The 23240-nt window shown below is 41.8% G+C and overlaps 1 protein-coding gene across 3 annotated transcripts in view; it reads right to left on the bottom strand.

Moving 5' to 3' along the window:
- Positions 1–23240, bottom strand: part of lrp4 (low density lipoprotein receptor-related protein 4) — a 108715-nt gene that overhangs the window by 61535 nt on the left and 23940 nt on the right. For all 3 annotated transcript variants that reach the window (XM_063882050.1, XM_063882051.1, XM_063882052.1), the window contains exon 2: positions 542–688. In XM_063882050.1, the coding sequence (XP_063738120.1) occupies positions 542–688 (147 nt within the window). The remainder of the gene's footprint in view (positions 1–541; positions 689–23240) is intronic.

Here is a 23240-nt window from a genome sequence, read left to right as displayed (position 1 = left end):
GGTCTGAGTACCAATAACTGTTGCATACAAAAGTTAATACCCCTATCTGGTCTGATTTGTAATCTTTTTATTTTCCTTTTTTTTTTTAATCAGAATTCATTTTAGAGTCTTTTTTATCTTCACAAATCTTGCACAGATGCTTCTGTTTATGGTCTGGAGGTAAATTACGTAAACAATAATCATGGAAACTAAAAAGAAAAAAAAATATTTTAGTAACCTTCAATGAAAGCATGACAGATCGCAAATTGGGTTCTAAAATCAGTTACGACAAAGTTAAGAAATCAGAACGCAAGTTTGTAGTGTAATCTTTTGGAAATGCAGAACTTCCCTGGCCACTGATAGGGAAATCACAGATTTAAACACTCACACGCAGTAAACTAAGAGCAGATACATGGGTCAACAAATCACATCAAAGCCAGTAAACAAGCTTGTCCGAATGAAGTTGCAAATTGGACCAATTCAGAGTCAATAAATCTATGGTAACAGTTAAATAGAAAGAGAGAAGGAAAGGAAGTGAGGAGATGAAAGATTTCCAACTCACTGCATCCGTCCTCGTCACTGTGGTCCCCACAGTCATTGTCTCCGTCACACTGCCACTGGGCAGGGATGCAAGTACACTCGCCGAACGCACTGACGGCACATGTGAAGTGGCTCCGTCCGCACGAACACTCAGCGTTGCCCTGTACTCCTGCAAACACAGAGGAAAAAAAGGGTTTAGCACATAAGACATGGTCAAGAAAAATGACTTTCTGTTATTGGAATTCATACAAACATATTGTGATTCTGCATGCGTTTGCCCACATGGCTCATTTCCCAATCTTTTGCTGGTCATTTAATGAAGGTGAACGTATAAAATGTGCAGGTAAACACACCACGCGACGCTGGTTCTTTGCGTTTTGGGCCAAACTGCTAAAACCAGCTTAATATTAAGATGGACATTCACCTACCGACTAGATTCAGAACAAAAGCATTAAACTAGCAGATCACAAGTCTACTCCATGATGAAGTAGTGTTATGCATTTGTCAGTGATATGACCACTATCGTTCACTAAAAAAAATGCTCTTCAAAAACAAGACAATGGTCATTTCTTTGTCACAATCTGACAGCAGAATAGTTTGAAATATTGGAAGGATGAAATCTTAAGGATTGCCCTTTAAGTCTGACAAGACAAACAGGCTAGCGTACTACTTAGTGCATCGGCAACACAACACAACTCGGAATATCAGACCGCTTTACTAAGCCATGTTAATATGCTATTTTGTCTCTTAGCATTTAACTCCATTTTTCTGGCCATGCAGCTCTTTGTCAGCGCTCCAACGAGCTGTGTACTGTAAACTAAACCCTAATACACTCCATACAGCTACACACACTGCGTCACTAAGTTGAAATGAGAATTCACAATCCTTCTGAGAGCAATAAACATGCCCCATCATAATATAAATGGCTTTAATTAAACCAATATCTTCTGTCAGAACATAAACATGTGTTGGTTGCATGTGTCAAAGAGAGATATGGTATTATCGCCATGTGTAGGCAGCTTGGGTTTTTACATTTCTATACATTTGCATTGTGAATTAAAGATGAAGCGTATCAGGATGTGTGATTGTCTTTTCAAGCAGCACCAATTCATTTATTTAGTGAATTTTACCCTAAAGGCTCTTTGTCGTCCTCAAAAAACAACTGGCAGTGTTGCTGGACTCTACTGACAGTATAATGATTCATTCAAGTGAGTTGTCAATCTTAACATGGAATGCTTTACAAATAGAGCTTAGTCCCAATAACCAAACATTGCTACAGTAATATAAATGTACTAGATTGAGAATTCCTGCTGAAGTTTCTTTAATTTTTGGACTGACAAAACAAGAAATTTAAAAGACACCCCCAAACAGGAATGGACATTTTTAACATGTTCTGAAAATTTACACACCAACCGATTAATCTCCAGATTAACCAATAATGACAATAATCTTTATTTGCAGCCTTAAACCCTAAGTATATCAGGGATACGGTCTATTCTCATTTTTTGTACCCGCAAATTCTTTATTACTGGCCTGATGTGCAATCATTTACTGGACATAGGCTATGCAATGAAAGCAATGTGTATTTGAGGCCCCTCGTCGGTTGTTAAACATATCCGTGTTTCTAGAGCAGTTAGCCAAAGACTCATTTTCATTTCTCTCAGAGGCCAAAGTAGTAAATCCAGAAAACACAAAGTAATCAGGCAAAGATTTAGGCAAAAAAATAAATTCAGATTTATTGTCCTGTTTTAAAATAGAAAAAGGGCTTTACCGCCCTGACCTGAGACTCCCAGGTATCAGAGACCTCTATTGAAGAATTGCTATTAAGAAATAAATAACACCAATAATAAAAACATGTTATTTATTTATTTTTGCTCAACACATTACTTTCTGGCCCTTTAATAAGGCCTGAATCGCTGACAGAGTGCATATGTACACGTACAAACACGGTATCCCAAAAATACTTAGTCAAACACACACCCAGGGTCCAAACGTTCTGTACACTCTGCTCTTATTTCCCACCACAGCTGAGAAAAACACGGAGTCACCACATTTTCAGACGCATCACAGCAAATCTAGGAGAGGAGATAAATAAAGGTTTCCCATTTTGGTCTTCCTTTGATGCTCATTAATGGCCGTGTGTGTGTGTGTGTGTGTGTGTGTGTGTGTGTGTGTGTGTGTGTGTGTGTGTGTGTGTGTGTTTATTTTGCTGAAACTGGCTTGCCGCAACAAACCCAGAGTTTCTTGGAACGTGCATGTGTGTGTGCATGGATGTGTGTGTGTGTGTGTGTGTGTGTGTGTGTGTGTGTGTGTGTGTGTGTGTGTGTGTGTGTGTGTGTGTGTGTGTGTGTGGTTCCTGGCCTCCTCACAAAGGCATCAGTCAACCCAGGAGGGCCTGGCAGCGAGAGCTCAGTAACCTTCAGATCCCTCCCACAGCACTAAATTAATGGCCTCTTTCTTTTCATTTCTCTCTCCTTCACCTCATTCTTGTCTTTCCATCATCCCCTCTTCACACTTCCCTTCAGCTGCCTCTCTTCTTTACTCCTCTCCCCCACTTTTTACTCTCTCCCTTCCCCTTGTTTACAGCATTCTCAACAAACGGGATGGCGTCACCAAAGCCTTCCTGTTTGTAAAATTGTCCTCAGGCACAGAGGGCATGCCATTTCCTGGCAGATAGCTTACCTGCCTGTGTTTGATTGCCCTGAAGCCTGAAAATCCCCAACTAAGACTAATACATGATACCTCATAGTACAACATAGATTATGTTGCAGTGTTGAGGGCTGTTCTGGATTTGGGACTGTGAACTTTGTTTCTTTTATGTGTGTGTGTGCGGGTTTGCACTGAGCTAAATTAGAGTCTTTGAGCTGGAGCAGAAGTTGTGTCAACATGAAGCCACATCACAGACCATGCATTTGTCAAACATGCTTTAAAAAGCTCCGGTAAGAGCTAAAGAAACCATCATACGCACTGTACTGCACATGTATGCCGTGGACCTGAGAAAAGGAAGAGGCGATATGTCAAAATATGAGGCAAGATGGGGGCAAGATACACGTCAACAAGTAGAAGTGTTGGCAGTTGTTGCCCATTCACTTTAATATCTCTGGCATTAGATTGTGGGCAGTGGTGGAAAAATACAAAAGTATATAAGTTTTTGTGTCTTTCAAATGTTTTTTCAAGCTACCCTGCAGAAATGTACAATTCTCCTTTTTTGCTAATGCTGAACAAGAAAAATGACATTGATTTGACAGAAGATGTTGTCCATTTTGCAATAGGACTTGCAGAGTCAGTATTTTCTCTGAGAGTTATACTTAAGGCCAAAAACCAATGCAAACATACAATTCCATTCATTTGTGAACTTTGATATATCCTATTGTTAAATGATGTGAATCATACAAACAAATGTGAAAAGTCAAAACTACTATGAGTGTGTGTGTCACAAGCAGCACATCTTGTATTTATTTTTATTCTGAGAGCATATACCTACTGAAGAAATAGATAAATATCACCACTCACTACAAAGCTGCAGACAAACAAACACGCACCCATTGCAGTCAGCATGGCAGCCCTGCGCTTTCAAGAGCGCCAGCATGACAAGCCTCCGATGCGTCTCACAGATACAGATCACACGCTGGGATGTTTTGAATTGATAGTGGATCCCTTTGAGCTGTAACTTCAAGTTAAGTAAAAACAGATCAGTCGTTGAAAGCATGTTTAAATGAAGGCAAGACAGAATCACCTGATCCGTTAATTAGCAGGACTTGTTTAAAACTGTCTGAAGAGCCAAGTTGGGAAAAGACTAACCACAAGCAGCACAGGGATAAAGCGCTAGGATAGAAGAGCAAAGCTGTTGTCAAGCCTTTCCCAGCTGACTTTCACCATTGAAGCCTTCCAGCAAAGACGATTTATCGTTATTGTGCCACAGGAACCATCTAGCAACTGGTTAGTGTAAACCAAGGATATATGTTGATCTTTAAGTAGACATTTTCAAGCCACACTTTTATACTCGACCAGTTTGACAATGTACTGGTCAAGCATTTGTGAAATGTGGGCAAATATGTAATAAACAACGTTAAGGTTAACAATGCCTTTCTCATGCCTCTGCATTTCGAGCCTGTGCCGTTGCCATGATGAAAAATGTAAATAAACACACACAGAAAAGACTGTCATTATAGTCTGGTGAGTCAGCAACCTTCTACCAGTATTTGTAAGAAGGTAACACTACAGGCAGCTTTATTCAAAAAGTTGTTTAAAAAAACAAAAACAAGAAAAACACAACTGACAACAACTATGGACTGTTTGATGCCAAACATCGCAGTTGTACAAATTATGCTTAAGCATATTTAGTTCAAATCCAACGTTTAGACATCTACTCAATTGATTAAGAAAGGTAAATAAACAAAGCTATGAGCTGCTGACTGATAACACCCTGCCAAAACAGGTTACATTTATAACAACTTTATAGTTAGAACTTCTGTCTCAAGGGCTGCCTTACCTTTTCAATATGTGCCAAAACCCCAACTTCAGATAAAACCTAGTGTGGGACAGCAAGTCCTATAAATTGGTACTGAACAGTGAAAATATGCTTTGGAGTTTGCCTGAAGATTTGATCCGTTGAAACTTGACTTCATTTTATGCAATTGGATAAATATCTGCCCATCAAACCCACAAACAAGCCAGGTGTGTAAATACCCAATTAGAAAGGAGGAAGGCTCATGTCCCTATCCCAACAGGTGATGTAGTCTGATGTGTTAAACTTGCTTTTCAGGGCAACAGTGGGATGGACAGACAACTTAATTCTCACTTCATTTCCTGCTGCCAGGGGCCAATGTGTGAGATGTGAGTCAGAGAGAACCTCCAGTGAAGGAAAAGTAAACACAGACCACCAAAGATCCTTCGCTACTGGTGACTACGACATAAACAGGCCTGGTGTGGAACAAGACAGGTGGTCTCCTGAACGTAAACACAGAGGATGATCCCACAAACCCACCTTGACACCACGGCTAAACCTGGCCTAAACCAAACTGAGCCGGAAGCCGCTACATTGTAGGAGTCTCAGATCTAACCAGGTGGCATTAAACCTCTATTCCACCATTTCCCAATTTGCTGTTGTTAAATACTTAAAAAACGAGTGTGAAGATTTGAGGAAAGAGCAGTGGGGCCAGAACACACAATGGTAACTCAGCCCTCAGAGCGGGTGGCCAGAGCTTTGAACGATGTCAAAAGGCTGCCAGTTAATTAGGCATGGACCTCCCCTGAGACTACCTGGAGGGTCAGGGTTGCGTCTTTATTTCGCTATGCTAGCATACCACTATAAAAAGTGATAAGCAGGGAAATCGGGGGAAAATGAGCCATCTGACAATGTAAAGAGTAAGACAGGAGCAGGGAGGGAATGAGTCAAGCCTTTTGTCTGTATTCCTGTCACTAGTTTGCTGCTGGTGTCGAGCTGTAAAGGCGTTGCTTCAGAGACACAGCTGCGTCTCAGCGTGTCAGCAACTGTTCAGCCCGAACCGTCCCAAAACCAGCTGCATTCAGCTGCACCGCACGGCGTCGCGGAGAGCTGCACAATGAGAATGGACACAACTGGCGTCCCACCTCGCTGTCAGGCAACAGTGTTCAGCCTTCATCACAACTCGCTGCGTGAGACCGCTGCCAGAACGAGACCGCTGCCAGAACGAGACGCCTGGCTGATCACGTTTACAGGGGGCGGCTGTTCACCTGTAATGACTGACCTCCACCATCCACACAGAGAGGACTGCAACTATAACTGAAAAAATTACAAGTCTCGCAAGGATCGAGGTTGTTATCTCATAAGAATCTGAACTGATTCAGATCTTTTAACAGTAGCTTTCTTTATCTGCAAAACAAACTTGATAATTGTAATAATCAAAGTCAAACTTGATACTATGATACTTGTCATTTGTTGAAAAATCTTCCAAGTTTGAAGGGTTATTTTATGTACAAAACATCTGGCATTTGCCAACCACTTTTATTTCTGTAACGGCGTTTTGATTTGTTGTATATCTTGTTGAAGTTACTCAGAAAATCTTTTTACTAAAATTGTATTATTTTTCTATTATTTTGCCTTTGTGTTTGTATATTATTGCAATTTTTGAAGTTGAAATGACATCTTCAAAAGCAACAACTCCACTTCAAATGAGCACAAAATGTACTGAATCGTTTTGGAACTGAGAATTGAATTTGAAATATGGACAAAACAATCAAAAGATACCAAAAAATGCACACCGTAAGAAAATGCTAAGCGGTAAGTGCTTTTCTAGATATATGGTTATAAGATTTTAAAGAATACAACATTAAAGATAATATACAGTGAGGAGAACAAGTATTTGATACAAAGCCGACCTTTGCAGGTTTTCCAATTTACAAAGCATGTAGAAGTCTGTAATTGTTATCATAGGTACTCTTCAACTGTGAGAGACGGAATCTAAAATAAAAATCCAGAAAATCACATTGTAAGATTTTTAAGTAATTAATTTGCATTTTATTGCATGACATAAGTATTTGATACATCAGCAAAACAGAACTTAATATCTGGTACAGAAACCTTTGTTTGCAATTACAGAGAGCAGACGTTTCCTGTAGTTCTTGACCAGGTTTGCACACACTGCAGCAGGGATTTTGGCCCACTCCTCCATATAGATCTTCTTCAGATCCTTCAGGTTTCGGGGCTGTCGCTGGGCAATACGGACTTTCAGCTCCCTCCAAAAATGTTCTATTGGGTTCAGGTCTGGAGACTGGCTAGGCCACTCCAGGACCTTGAGATGCTTCTTACGGAGTCGCTCCTTAGTTGCCCTGGCTGTGTGTTTCCGGTCGTTGTCATGTTGGAAGACCCAGCCATGACCCATCTTCAATGCTCTTACTGAGGGAAGGAGGTTGTTGGCCAAGATCTCGCGATACATGGCCCCATCCATCATCCCCTAAATACGGTGCAGTCGTCCTGTCCCCTTTGCATAAAAGCATCCCCAAAGAATGATGTTTCCACCTCCATGCTTCGCGGTTGGGATGGTGTTCTTGGGGTTGTACTCATCCTTGTTCTTCCTCCAAACACGGCGAGTGGAGTTTAGACCAAAAAGCTCTATTTTTGTCTCATCAGACCACATGACCTTCTCCCATTCCTCCTCTGGATCATCCAGATAGTCATTGGCAAACTTCAGACGGGCCAGGACATGCGCTGGCTTGAGCAGGGGGACCTTGCGTGCGCTGCAGGATTTTAATCCATGACAGCGTAGTGTGTTACTAATGGTTTTCTTTGAGACTGTGGTCCCAGCTCTCTTCAGGTCATTGACCAGGTCCTGCGGTGTAGTTCTGGGCTGATCCCTCACCTTCCTCATGATCATTGATGCCCCACGAGGTGAGATCTTGCATGGAGCCCCAGACTGAGGGAGATTGACCGCCATCTTGAACTTCTTCCATTTACTAATAATTGCACCAACAGTTGTTGCCTTCTCACCAAGCTGCTTGCCTATTGTCCTGTAGCCCATCCCAGCCTTGTGCAGGTCTACAATTTTATCCCTGACCTTACAGAAATTACAGACCTCTACAAGCTTTGTAAGTGGGAAAACCTGCAAAATTGGAAGTTTATCAAATACTTGTTCTCCCAACTGTAGGTAAAGAGAATAGTCATAATAAGGGGAAATCATGATGGAAAACCTTAAAACTATAAAAAGTTATAAAAAACCGTGTTATACCTCCAAAGCAAGCAACGTGTGTCTTATCAGGAAAGCAAATCTTTGTAATGTTAATGTGATCTCACCTCACACATCTGATGGTGTCACTTCCATCTCCTATCTACTCTCAGATTGGGTTGACATCGCAGTGTGAGACGCTTTATATCAGCTGAACATTTTTCTTCAAATAATTGTGAATCTGCATCAGAGGTGAAAGCCAATATCTGAGAGGAAACTTTTCTTTCTTCCAGGCTTTAATGAGAAAGACCAGCTTTCTGTGTGGGTGGGGATTGGAAAGCTGTAATAAAGCACCATGTTAATTCAGTTTCTTGCTGCTCCGACACAGCAGTAGCAAGCCATTGTCTTAACTTGCAATTACATCTTAATGTGTTGGCAAACAATTGACGAAGCACGAAAAACAAGAGCATTGAGTTGGAGTTGTGCATCTAGAAAATATGCAGCTAAATCCAATATCCATTTTCCTTTAAAGAGTGGAAAAAAAAACTATTTGAATTCAAGCTACTAAACGCCCCAGCTTTTTCAATGACTTGTAAGTAGCTGTCTGCTGTTTGGTCCTGGGCATCATGTCCAATAAATTTAAAACAATTAGCTTGAAGAGGCTTATAAGCTTTATAAAGATAAGGTGATAATTCTCAATGGGTTAATCACCTTCCACTATACACATTAATGTTTATATAAAACATTGATCGGCCTAGCTTTAATGAGTGTCAGCACCATTTCCCAGGCTCCTGTTCCTTTTTTTATCTCCATATGTCTTCCCATTACAACATATGGAAGCTCTAAAGCTGCTACAACAATCACAGAACACATTCACTAAATTCCCCCGTGGTTGTGATGGCTCTTGGTTACGCCGACTTGGCTGAACGATGCCAAACAGCTCATCCTCCCTACCCGTTCCCCCTCTCTGTCGGCTCATCTCCACCTACTAATTTGCCCACCGTCGGTCAGTCCGCCCTGATGTGGTGAGCTGGTAACCACGGCAGCACATGCTGAGCTATGCTAAAAAAAAAAAAAAAGTAGCGGAACAACATTCATGTGCAGATGTACCACGTTTCCATCGCAGGGAAATTCTTAAAATCGCTTCAAATATCTTGTTCAAGTATGTAAACAGAGTACCAGCCAAACAAGTTCAGATTGATGCTTCAAAGCATTGCTAAAAATGTTGATAGACAGACCCGTCATCACGAGCTCATCCCTCCGATTTGCTCACCACACACACACACACACACACACACACACACACACACACACACACACACACACACACACACACACACACACACACACACACACACACACACACACACACACACACACACACACACACACACACACACACACACACACACACACACACACACACACACACACACACACACACACACACACACACACACACACACACACACACACACACACACACGTTTTTGAAATGTGGAGCAGTTGGTTGGCAGCGGGGTTCTTTTCACGCCTGCTCATCTCAGACTTTCATTAAAAATCCAGTCTTATCAAACTGCAGCGCTCAATCACGTTCTGGTGATGTAACTCAGAAGGGATGTGTGTGTGTGTGTGTGTGTGTGTGTGTGTGTGTGTTGTGTTGCTTTTAAGGTATCAATCTGACCATCTTTATTACAGACCCTCAATTCTGCAAGTTTATCATGTGCAGTACAATACCAAACAACGCTAAGCTGGACACACACACACACACACACACACACACACACACACACACACACACACACACACACACACACACACACACACACACACACACACACACACACACACACACACACACACACACACACACACACACACACACACACACACACACACACACACACACACACACACACACACACACACACACACACACTAACTAAGTGCGACCCAGAAGCCTGTGGGAGGATACTGTCCTTTATTCCATTGAAATGAGCGAAAACAACATAATTACACACTTAGTGATATATCACCGTCCTGCTGCTGAGGGATTCAAATAAAGGCTTCGGAGATCAAACGAAGGGGAATGAAAGGATAGAACTGCTATAGTTGTATACAGTACACAAAACGCACACACACACAAACACACACTCAGTGCCATTATCCGAGACCGGCCAGCAGTTTCTCTGAAGTCAGTTCAAAGATAACACTGACTTGGCTAGGGATGAGTGGACGGCCGCTGGACGGGCATGTGGGCTGGCACTGAGGTTGGTTTGGTGTATGGTTTGGGCTATATGAAAGTTTAAAACAACTAATTGTATTTAATGTGATTTAGCTTGACTTGAGAGAATAATCTGGCAGATTTTGAGATAATCCAACAGATTACTTTTTCAATGGGCAAAGTATAAAGATTTCAGAATAAAAGCCTCATCTAGGATGCACTCATTGCAGTGAAAACCTCGTCACCAGCCTTGATGAATGCAACACTATTCCTATCAGAACATAAACTAAGTATAGCCCACATGTATTTTATCTATAGAGGTAATACATTTACTGCTTTGTAATATTTGCCAAGACAGATGTATTTGTAGAGAACCACGTCCAATTTGAGACATAAATATGGTAATTTGATTAATTTTACCAGTAAGCTTCGAGCTAATTAGAGCTTAAAAAGATGTTTCTTATAACTACTGTCTAGTAATGGAAGTGTAGATATTAGCCAAAGTTTTCCAAAAATGTAATCTTTGGACCAAAGCAGATGCTTCTGACATCATTAAAGTGACCCACTTGTGGCGTCGTCCAATATTTAACTGAATTGGTTTCTAGAAAAAGTCAAATGTTCCAGCCAGCTTGACTGACTATTCACTTGTGTAAACGAAAAAGAGGATTTAAACTTTTACTGCAGATGAAGTCAGTGTTTTGATGGCTGTATCTTGCTGTGCGTGTTATATGGTGTAGTCTTACAGGTCGCAGGGCCGTGAAGGGGTTAAGGAGTGAGAGGGGCGAGCGCGTGGTACTACATTTCACTTTCCACTTCTGTCAGCCCTTTGTGATCACTCTGGCCTGCGCACACTGTACTTATGCGGCTGCGGGACTCCATATGCATTTGTGTATGTGAGCATGTGTGTTTGCACTGTATACAGTATGTGAATAAAGGAAAACACATGAAGGATCCATCGCAACTACTCCCCTTTGCTCTGTGTTTAAGGATTTAATGTCATCCAGTGAAACTGGACGACTTCTTTTTATACGAATATGATACACATGTTCAATGGAAATGATGATGCCGAGACGATGTTTGGATGAGAAAAAATAAATACAAAATAAACGCTCACCATTGAGACTAACGGGATGCTGTCCGAAGAGAAAGATAGCTTTGACTAAGGCTGGGTTTGTACCTCCATTACTTAACTTACACAGATTATCGAAGCATTAAAGGTTCATGTTGAATGTTCATTGCAAGACTTATTCATTAATTGATCAACAAGTACTTGAAATTCTAAACTTTTGATTCAACAAAATGTTAAAAGTTTTTCTTCTTTTCTGAGTAGGAAACTTTCACTGTTGATTCTTCTTCTGCAGTCCAAGGAGATTGACAGGGTTACAGTAGAAGGTGAGACTTTGAGCATTTTGGTGCAAATATGTATGGGCTTTGGTATGAAAAGGATTGTTTGAATGTGTATATATGTGTGTGTGTGTGTGTGTGTGTGTGTGTGTGTGTGTGTGTGTATGTGTGTGTGTGTGTGTGTGTGTGTGTGTGTGTGTGTGTGTGTGTGTGTGTGTGTGTGTGTGTGTGTGTGTGTGTGTGTGTGTGTCAAACATGGCAGTGTAAACACAGAGGAGCTCTGAGGTCCGCCTCTGGCTGTGAACACTAGACTCGCTGGGTAATGTGCTGAGTGAGCACTTAGTGTCCAAGCTCGCTCTAATCCACAGATTGTCTCTTTGGCCAGCTGACCCCCTACACACACACACACACACACACACACACACACACACACACACACACACACACTTTAACCCCAAAAATCCCCCAACCGGGGCCTCTATCAGGGATACACGGGTCAGAGATTCGGCTGAGCCCAGAGCTCAGCGCTCCCTTCTGGGGAGAGCTGAGTTGGATTCTAATTTTCAATTGGATTAAACTGTACCAATTCTTGAAAATCCTCTTTCAGTCTGTAGCTTTTCAATGAATGTCTGTTTAAACTGACTATATACACTGTGTGTCATTCGTTGTGGTCATTGCGCTGAAACTCGATGAAATGTTTAATAGATAGACTCAAAACTGATTTTTGGCAATTGATTAATTGTTGCCTATCCACATCCTGGGTACCCAAGGTCCTGATTATTTTCCATATTTGGTTCTTTCAAACTTGAATGGTTTCAACCATTTTCAGATGTTTTACATCGTAAACACCTTAGCAGAAGGATACACTACCACAGAACATTTGATTGTTAAAAAAAATGTGAATCATGTAAAAGATGCCAGGTCATAGAATGGAAATCTACACAGTTATAACCACATGTATCAAACAGGTATCCAAAAAAGTGATATAACCCTAAAATAACAAATCAAACTGATTCTGGAGATCAGTGCCGAAACCAGTGCACTGTTCATGTTTTTCACATTACTGTTTTAAGCTCTGCTTCAAAAAGTAAAAAAAAAACAGAATCTTCCGTGAACCTTAAAATTGTCCTTTGACCTGTCTCCACTACAGACATGTACTGTTGTGTGGAAAAGCAGCTTAACCAATAGGAATGTTACCGTCACTGCGTTTGACTCACTGATAGATTCAGGTAGAATAAGAGTGCTGAACAACTGTCAGAAAGAGTGATGGAGGGAAAGTGAATTGGCTATTTAATGAAGTCGGAAATCTCTGTGTGTGGTACAGTTTTGTTATTTTCAACATGGTGTCTGCGCAGCACATGTGGACTGCAGACGAGGTTGTAGATTTTTGCACTGTATGTGTGGTCAACTAGTGTTTGGATCAGGTCCAGTTCAGCGTCCCCATGTCTGGGCCAAAACTTCACCCTGGGTCCTCCCTGTAACAGAAACCGCCCAAAGGAGTACCTCTCCTTGGGATTTATTGATCAGCTGCTCTGGGGCGACACAGTGAGAGACTGAAATCCATCTGACACACAAATCAAAATAAAATGATGGCAGCCTAGGAGAAAGTAAATCAAACTAAATGAACGGCTGAATAACCTTCTACAAAAACAGTCGTTAAACCATCCTGTTGAACTGCATAAGCTTTGTCTTGAATTGATTTAAGAAGCTGGTTTTATCACACTTAAGTTGGTTTGGACTGCATATTTCTGCTAAGAATAATTGACCTTTAAATTGCAGTTGCAATTATTAGTCACAGTATAATCAAACGTGCACATCTTTAGATGATGTGAGTACACACAATGACAATCTGTATTGTTTTGCAATAGAGATTTGTTCACTGAATTGTGTTGTTGGCTGATACAGAATGTTTAATTCCTGGTTAAGGGAAATCCCTTCCAAGAAGGTCAGTATTGGGGCATCGGTAAATCTATAGCCACAATCTTAACTTGAGGTTAGGGTTTTTTAGCAGAGTAGTTTGTAGATTTGTGTCCAAACTTTTCTAACCAGTTACATTTCGAACAAGAGCACGTACAGTGTTCCTGAACAGGCCTCACGGAACCCCTGACATTAGATCAGCATTAGCAGCTTCATTTGGCCCAAGCATGTCTGTGAATGTGAACTCACAGCGAAGGGATAAGTGTAATAAGAGGAGATTATTCTATGCGGGCAGGCTGTAACTCACTTTATGGGCTTTGACTGGATGAGGAGAACAGGCACTGAGGTCCAGCTCAGTAATATCCAGTCATAAACCGACGCAGCATGAACGGCTCTGCTTTGCAGCTCTAACCTCTTCCATGTTGGCACCAGACGCTCTATGATGTTAAGATGTGAGATTTGGGGCAAAAACTGGGCTTGTAAATTCCAGATCTTTGAGTGAGAGTTGCCACTTTTCAGTACATTGACCTCTGTTTTTACATCAGCACAACAGTCAGCCTTTTCATGAGCTGCTAACTACGAGGACGGCTCTAAAAGCCAAACATGTCCATCAACAAACACAAAAGTAAAAACACACTCAAGCCAGTATGAATGTCAATGGCTTAAAGCCAAACTGACCAAGAAACAATAGAATAGAACCAGAAAGATACTGGATTTTAAATGGGAAATACCAATATTACATCCTTTTGTTCTATAATTGTTTGTTTGACAAAGAATGTGTGCTGATCCCTGGTCATAGCCGCCAGACTCTTACTGCAAACAAGTCTATTCTTGGATAGTTTTCAAAGTTTATTATTCTCATTCAGAAATGAACAGATATTAAAGCACACTTCTCCATTTCTATGCAAGTGGCATCCATGTCAATCAACTGACACCAAAAGGAGAAATCAAAGTCCTCACCATAATACGTTCAAAACACGTGACCAAGTTAACAATGTGTGAAATAAAAAGGGTACGTAAACTAGACGTTAAAATTACAATTTTATAATTAAAAGGAGTACCAAAGGGTCATACATTTGATGACATTAAACAAAAACATTTGTGAATTCATTACTTTGAAAGTAATTAAATTGGATTCCTCTGGTATCCCTTTCCCCAATAAAAATACATGCACATCTTGAAGTTATGAAATCTCATAAGACACACACATACACCCCGTTCCCCGCAGGACAACAAAACCCCGGAGCATTCCAGAGGAGGTGGGAGTAAAGGGTTTGGAGGCTGGTGGGGGTGGAGGGATGTTAAATTGGTGACTTGGAAGGCAAAGTCTTTCCAGAAGCGAAGCGGACAACCTGTGGTTGGGGTTGAATTCTTTCCCCCTCTGGCTCCTTTTAGAAAAGGAGGAAAAAATGGCAAACACAGACCCCTCCATTCAGAGTAATTTATCCCTACGGCCAGGCCTTCTTTACCGGCAGCAATAGCCCCCTTCCGGGGCTACCCAGCAGGATGCCTGCGAGTGGCGTGTGAAACTCTCCTGTCTCCTTCAGCTCAAAAGGGAAGGATGAACAATGGCCCTCGCCAGGCGCTGGCTCTGAACAATCATTCTCTCTACTTCGCTCTCTGCCTTACTTTCTCCGTCTCTAAAAGCAACCACAAGCTATTCCCGCAAAACCCACATTCCTGTATCCATCCAATATCGTCCGTCAGCAGCCACTGCCATCAACATTCTCTCTTCCGTTCCTCTATGCTTCTCCCTTCTCTCTTAACCCAAATTCTCCTTTTAGACAATCGCTCTTTGCATCAACTCTTCTCGTCTTCCTTTCTAGTAACACTAAGACAAACAGTCTGAATTAAGGCGAAGGAGAGAACGAAGCGCCCCACATTTTTCGGGGTTCTCAGGACCTCGTTTGACCCTGCCATTGCCCCAATCATCAAAACGTGGGTAACAGATTCTCAATCACCAAGTCTTACCCCAACACATCTTTCCACCATTGAAAAAGCCCTGCTGGATCTTTACTGCCTAAAGGGGGTTGGACAAAACTCAGAGAGGAGATGAACAAAGCAATAATTGGTCTGACTGATAGGATATTTCTCATGGACAATATTACATCTGACTTTGATTTACCGTCCCCCATTGGACATTTCCACACTACATAGATTACAACAGGGAAAACAATGAAATGAGTGTGGACGGTGAGTTAACCTTTTACCATTCAAATAAACCCTATAACTCTTTCCCCAGGTGGAGAATGTTAGAAAACAGGCAAATCTTCAACATCTGGTTCATCAGTTTGCATTGCGAGAATTAAACTTGTTAAGGCTAAGATATAGGCAATAACAAAACAACTCTTTCCTGCACTCCTCTTTGGAAGTCAGCAGTTGGGGGAAAGAAATGTGGACAGTATCCGCACTGAAGGAGCCTCAGCAACAATCTGCACAGCTCTTGCGGGAAGCCATTTTCCCCCCAGCACTCAACCATTCACCAGTGGCTCCTACAGAGCTATTGAGCATTCACCAGGCACCTCTACATCCCGACAAGCGCAACAAAAAGCATTTTAAAGCAACACTCCCTGCAGTTCCCACACTATTTCACCTGTCAAACGCTTACAAAACAGTCGGAGAAGGCCAAATGCTCCTCAGGGGCGCCACAGAACACCTCTTGCCAGCCTTGGCCCCACTAAAGACGTTGTTATTTCTCTTAAATAAAGAATACTCTATACACTTTTATATACACTTTCTCAACTACTATCACAAGGGAATGTTCAGAGCCTCAAGGCCCAGACAGGACCTTCTACCTTGAAAAGCATCACCTAAAGTAGAGCAAGAACCCTAAACAGAGTGTTTCCTTACAGAGCCAGACTCCCAGAGCGGGAGGATGAGTCATCTGGGAATGATTCTCAGGAAATCAATACACACCAATTGTCTGTTTGAGGAAGTAGACAACAGAAAAGGCGAAAAAGAGAGGAAGTAAGAGATGTCTGTAGAGTCAGAACCTTGTTGATCATTTGAGTAAACTAGAAAGATGTCAGGGTCTCACAGTCTTTCATGGAGGTCTGACAGAAAGAGTACCTGCTAAAGTATTCCTTCTGAATTCAGAGGAACATATCTCTGCAGGCCTGGGAGTAATGATACAGTCAGCGTGCAGTTTGAGTCTATTTTTAAGTAAGCCTGGAAGAAAAGCATAAAATGGGCAAATACTGTTATCTTATTTAACATATAATGGTCTTTCCTTAATGCATGTAGTCATATACAAACCACGTTCCTAGTACTTAAACTCTGAGAAAAGAAGATACATATTTGTAAAAAATATTTTAGTGGTGTTTGACAATAGGGTGACATGTTGCAACCCTGTACCTTATTCAAGGACCGGCTTTTATCTCCCGTCAGTTTAAATGAGGGACAACTGCTCAGAACATTTGCAGCTCTCTAACTCATTTTAAGAGGCCAAGCTGTACTCCCACTGAACATGCTTTTTTTTACACTTTTCTGCTGCATGTGTAGGATGGAGAGGTACAGCTTCACTTAGGGCTAATTATAGGCCTTCTCTAACTGGTTTTGTTGCCATGGTGCACATATTCCATTATCTGCGTGCCATGGATGTCAAAATACAAAACTGGCAAAGTAAATTGGATGTGTATTGTGCATTAAACATCTGTTAATCCAAATAAAAATTAAAACGGATGATAACATTTACACATGTTTTGAGGTTTGAGGTATGCAGCTCAGAAACAAGGCAGTAACTTGAGTTTTGGAACAACTTCTTGAGGCAAGAGCGTTTTACAGCATTGCAGCTCGGGAAGTTAGGCATGACTGAAACCTTTTCACTCGTCTGGAATTTAAAAATGACAGCAGCCCTCTTCAATGCCCTAATAAACCTTGTTTAAATTGACAGGACAAAGATGTGCTCTGTCATTCGGAGGTGCTTAGGGAATCCTGGCCTACAGATCACTTGGACTGAAGATGCAGTTATGCATTCCCTCTAGCTGGAGAGTAATTACGGTTTAGTGTTATGACAACTGTTAATGGATCATCAGCAGCCAGGAGGAGGTGGAGGCCTAACACTCATCAAAGTTTCATTTGTAGACACAGCAATCATCATACTCGCACTATAATCCCATTCCTCGAGTTAAGATCCCCACCTTGATCAACAATAAAGCTAATACGATCAAGAGTGTGTGTATTTGTGTGTTTTTTTATAGTCCCAAGGCATGATGAGTTGTTTAATATCAGCCTGGAATGATGCGAGTGGTATCCTGTTTTAGGCCCTTGTGAAAAAATCCGGATGCAACTCAATAAAGGCTAATTTGGCCCAAGGCATTTCGGAATATGAAGACATCAATCTTTATGCAGTGGCTTGTGACAGCAGCTTCAGCAGCAGCAAGTCATCACACAAAACAGCACTAGTGTAATGAAAGAGAAGGAGGAGAGTGCAGAAAGGACAGAGGATGATGGAAATGACGACATTTCAAAGGTAATTCTGGTTTATTACACCCTCAGTCTTGTTTTCATAGATTTGGTCATCATCATTTCTATCTGTGATAATGACTGCACTCAACGAGGTAAACGTTGAAGATCGGGAACATGGTGATATTACTAAAACAGTTCCAATAGAGCAGGAAACATGAGCAGTCGAACAATGATGCAGATTTGTAAACCCCCAGTATAGACTTCATTATTAAATGTCAACATCCACGTTATGATCCAAGTTTCCACCATTTATTTTTCTAAGTAATTAGAAATGTACAGGCCTTTCATTTACATCTGATCTCCAATATATCTCTTTTGTTTAATCATGATAACCTGTTGGCAAGCTCGCATCATAGAAAGGACTTTGGTAAATACAAGATTATCATGACTAATACAAATGATGGCTCAAACTACAAAAGAAAGTCCCCAGTTGTGATGATTAGAAATAGTCTATAATGTTAAAATAAATGTGTATATACTTCAAATACAAACAAAAACATAAAAATGGCTTAGGTTATGAGCCGTAGAGTTCAGCATTACAAGATTTCTGAGGTGATATAGACATAAAAAATGTGTTACCCTCTAGATCGGGGGTGTCCAAACTATGGCCCGGGGGCCAAATGCGGCCCGCGGAGCATTTTATATCGGCCCTCAGCAAATTCCAAAGTATAATGGAATATGACCCCAACCTGAAAATTGTGTTTTCTTATATTGTACTTCTTAAATATACATGTCAAAATACATTTCACAGTAGTATTGTGTGTGATAATAAGCCCACTTTTCAAATAAAATATGTCAAAGTTGAAAACAAATCTAAGTAGCTCGTAACAAGCTTCAAAAATACCCTTCCTAGTTTCTCTTATTATAAGCAATCTGAAAATTCTGTTTTAGGGGTTAAGCTGCACACAAAATCAATAAACCCTATGGAGAGCTATGTTGTAGGCTGTTGCTTTTCTTAAAGGATTTTCAAGTATCAAGAATTATTTACCTACATTTCATTGATTTTGCCAACTTATGAAGCAATATACCTCACCTCTAGTGAGTAGCCCAGCCCTTCGTACCTTTTTTCTGACTGTGGCCCTCGGTGAAAAAAGTTTGGACACCCCTGCTCTAGATCATGCAAATGATACAAATCCAATTGGATCCTCTGAATTTGTTTGTTAAGGAATATTCAACAAACATGTACTTTGCGGAAAATTTCAATTTTAAAAGAATCTTGAGCTTTATTAAGTTCAAAATGTTAATTGTAAAAAATAATTTGTGCTAGATAAATACAAAACCCAATATGTATTGTCCAAAAGAGTCAAATGTTTCCCATGGGTTCGAGCTGCAGAAATCACATTCTGTTCCGTTGTAATCCAGGATGGTGGATGAAGGTCATTTTTCAGCGTATAAGGGTTGACAATGCATCAACATTTGCGGAGCATAACGTGACTGCTTGCAGTCAGACCATCTTTCATTCAGATGAATTTGTTTCAAGTTCAGCCATAACAAATAGTGCCTGAGAGGCCATCTGCCTCGGACAAATGGAAAGACAGCGTAATATTTTACTTTCAGGAAGGAATAAATCGTTCTCCTGACACACATGCCTCAATTATCTGTTCCTCTGTCCTCTCTGCACCTCCGCCTCCCTGTTCTTAATCTACGGTTTTCTTTCCTTATGCCTCAGATCCCTCTTTCCCTTCTTCTTTCTACTTCCTCGATTCCTTCTTGTCTTGCTCTGTTAGCTGTCCCCTTCCTGAAGCTGACTGACAGCTCTTTGCAAAGCTAGCGTGACGTTAAGATCACTCCCGCCTGTTTTCAGCAAGCCTTGATTAAAAGAATAGACCTGTCTGGGCCACTTAAACAAAAACCAACAAACAAACACACACACACCATACGGGAAGACTGATATGTCCCAGACTGGGAGCAGATAGAAATGTTGCTGCCTGAGGTCTGATCTTAGTGTTGGACCTGTTCTGGCCTGCCTGCCAGCGACGAAGCCTGCTGGCCGACAACTGAACACACACACACACACACACACACACACACACACACACACACACACACACACACACACACACACACACACACACACACACACACACACACACACACACACACACACACACACACACACACACACACACACACACACACACACACACACACACACACACACACACACACACACACACACACACACACACACACACACACACACACACACACACACACACACACACACACACACACACACACACACACACACACACACACACACACACACACACACACACACACACACACACACACACACCCCTTTAGTCCAGCAGTGGCTCAGTCAGTAGGGGCTTGGACTGGAAATCGTAGGGTCGCCGGTTCAAGTCCCCGAACAGACTTGAAATATGGAAAGTGGACTGCTACTTGGAGAGGTCCCAGTTCACCTCCTAGGCCCTGCTGTGGTGCCCTTGAGCAAGGCACCGGACACCTCCAATCCCCCCTCCCCATTGCTCCCCGGGCGCTGCACAATAGCTGCCCACTGCTCCTAGCACTAGGATTAAATGCAGAGGACCAATTTCACTGTGTGTGCTCTGCTGTGAGCATGTATGTGACTAATAAAGAGGGTTTCATCCTCAGATTCTATCTATCTACCTTGTAGCAATCAGTCAGGTGAACATGGCTTAAGATCCGTTTGAGAAATAAAACTGCAAAAATGGTGTGTTATGTTGGATGATGCAGTGTGTAGAGCTGCAAAGTTAATAGCAAAAGGATAATTCCTCAGATTATATTGCAAAATACAGTGATTATGACTACAAAGTATGATTGTGTCAGGGAACCAAATTCTTTAAATGAACTTATGCATCATCGCAAACAATAGAATGTCATTATTATCAGAAAATGAAAATGTTAACATCTGTGAAAGCTTCATATGCTAAAGAAGTTTCTTTTTTTTTACATTTAACAGGATTTGATTGAATCTGTATCTGATGAAAATCAAGATAAATTATTCTATTTTACAACTTTTTGCCTTTGAAGACTTTCACCAAAAAAGGGAAATATTATCCTCACTGCAGGGCTTTTACAAAATAAAATTAAGAAGTCATTGATTAATAAATCGTACAGGCCAAGGCAGATGAAATTGCTGAGCAACAGGGATATCATGAAAGATGAATACATGCCTCGATCATGCAGAAATGGGAGTTAGTACAGTTTGCTCCATTTTCATCTACACTTTCCTACACCGCCCTCCCCCATCAGCCTGACTGGCTGTGACAGATGGTTCTGTGGTTGTCCTGCGTTCGGCAGCATCAGAAGATGTTTGCCTTCACGCAGAACAGATGCAACCTACTTTAAAAGATAAAAGAAACTGCAAAAAACAAGGGGAAAGAGTAACAAACCATGGTGTTTGGGGTGCGGAGGAGTAGCGTTGGCAGCAACAGAAAAACACAACGCGACTGATGGAATATTCTAGACTTTGATTACAGACGGATCAGAGCAACGTCTTCCTCTTCTTGTTCTGTCTTCTGTTCGAGCAGCCACCCGACCCCCCCCCCCCCCCCCCCCACCCCACCCCAACCCCACAGAATCAATTTTTTTTGTAAAGTGGAAGAGGTGAGTAAAGCAGGGGATTGTGGGGGGAGGAAGCGGGCCTGTATATGCTGCAAAAAGAAGTGTTTCATGTCTCTACGATGAGCTGGGCGATCAGATGCGAGTGGTGAAAGCAGGAATCGTGCATTCACTGGAACAGCATCTGGGGGAGCTGAACAGGCGAGGAGTTGGATGGTTATAAAGGGGAGGAAGGAGGAAGGAGATAAACAAACTTGCTTTCTTTCAAAGCCGATTCCGTTTCCTCTCTGACAAGGTTTTTCAGAGATATTTTAGTCAAGGCAGCTTTGAGGCACAGTCTTCAGCGGGATGCCAGCTTCAATGCTGTTTTGTAACAGCATTTTCTTTTTGGCATCTCATACGCTTTTCTCTCCTCCTCCCCCTTTTCCTCAGTGACACAGCAACATCTGTGTCTCTGCATTCTGAAAGGACAACAAAGCAGCTGAGACTCAAGTGATGTTTAATGAACAATCTGCTGATCTTCATCAGACCTGCAGGACGACAAGCTGAAACGTCCTGACTCTCCTCCTCTCTCTGCTGTCAACAAGCAGGCGACAAACAGAGCTCCTTTTGTGTAGTAAAAAGACGATTACTGACCTCCAGACAGGCCGGGGGAATAAAACCTGCAATGATTAAAGGACCTTTTAGTAAATCATTTGCTGCTTTGCATGGCAGAGCCCTCTGAAGTCGCCTGAAAGACTGGAAGTGGAGGTGGAGAAACTGAAGAGGAGAAGGAGGGGGTACTATTTTTCTTTTTTAAGTGCAACAACCAGTGAAATGAGATGTGCTTGAGGCTCATTAAATTGGGAGAGAGGCTGAATTCATTTAACCTCCCCCTGCCTTGCACGAAAACTCACACACTTTTCAGAACTGATCAGCTGTAGCCATTTTGGACATGATGGCAAAACACAGGCAGTCCATCGCATAAAGCTCTATTAGCTTAACAAAAGTGTCAAATTGGTTGTTCTCATTCAGCGAAAGACAGCAAACTGTGTGACGCACGACACTTTTCAGCTTTAAGATGAGGATTTAGATACACTCTCCCTACTTTGTGTCATTTGCCTGCCTGACATCATGCCCCTGTGCTTCTGATCCGATTAGGACATTTGGAGGTGCACAGCGTCGCCCCAATGACATTCAGGATTAGCACCATCTGAGGATGCAATTTTAGGAAATGTTCATAAAGCTGTGGACATAAAAAAAAGTGTTAAAAAAAGGGGAACAGTATTGTTGTTCTGTCGAAGTAACAAGTGAGTGAGTGGCCTTAATTGTTGAGATCCAGGAACACAATAACATGGGCGGTGGTGGCAAAGTCCATAGGGGCTTGGCCTGGGAACTGGAAGGTCACCAGTTCGAGTCCCCGAAAGACCAAGTTGTTACCGTGGTGTCCCTGAGCAAGGCACCGTTCTCGACACTGCTCCCCGGGCGCCGTACATAATGGCAGCCCACTGCTCCTAACAATAGGATGGGTCAAATGCAGAGACCCGTCCAGCAGTGGCTCAGTCAGTAAGGGCTTGGACTGGGAATCGTAGGGTCGT

Source organism: Eleginops maclovinus, chromosome 4 (genome assembly GCF_036324505.1).
Source record: "Eleginops maclovinus isolate JMC-PN-2008 ecotype Puerto Natales chromosome 4, JC_Emac_rtc_rv5, whole genome shotgun sequence".
NCBI lineage: Eukaryota > Metazoa > Chordata > Actinopteri > Perciformes > Eleginopidae > Eleginops > Eleginops maclovinus.
Note: the sequence above shows the minus strand (reverse complement) of the source record. Positions and strands in the feature narration are given on the sequence as shown.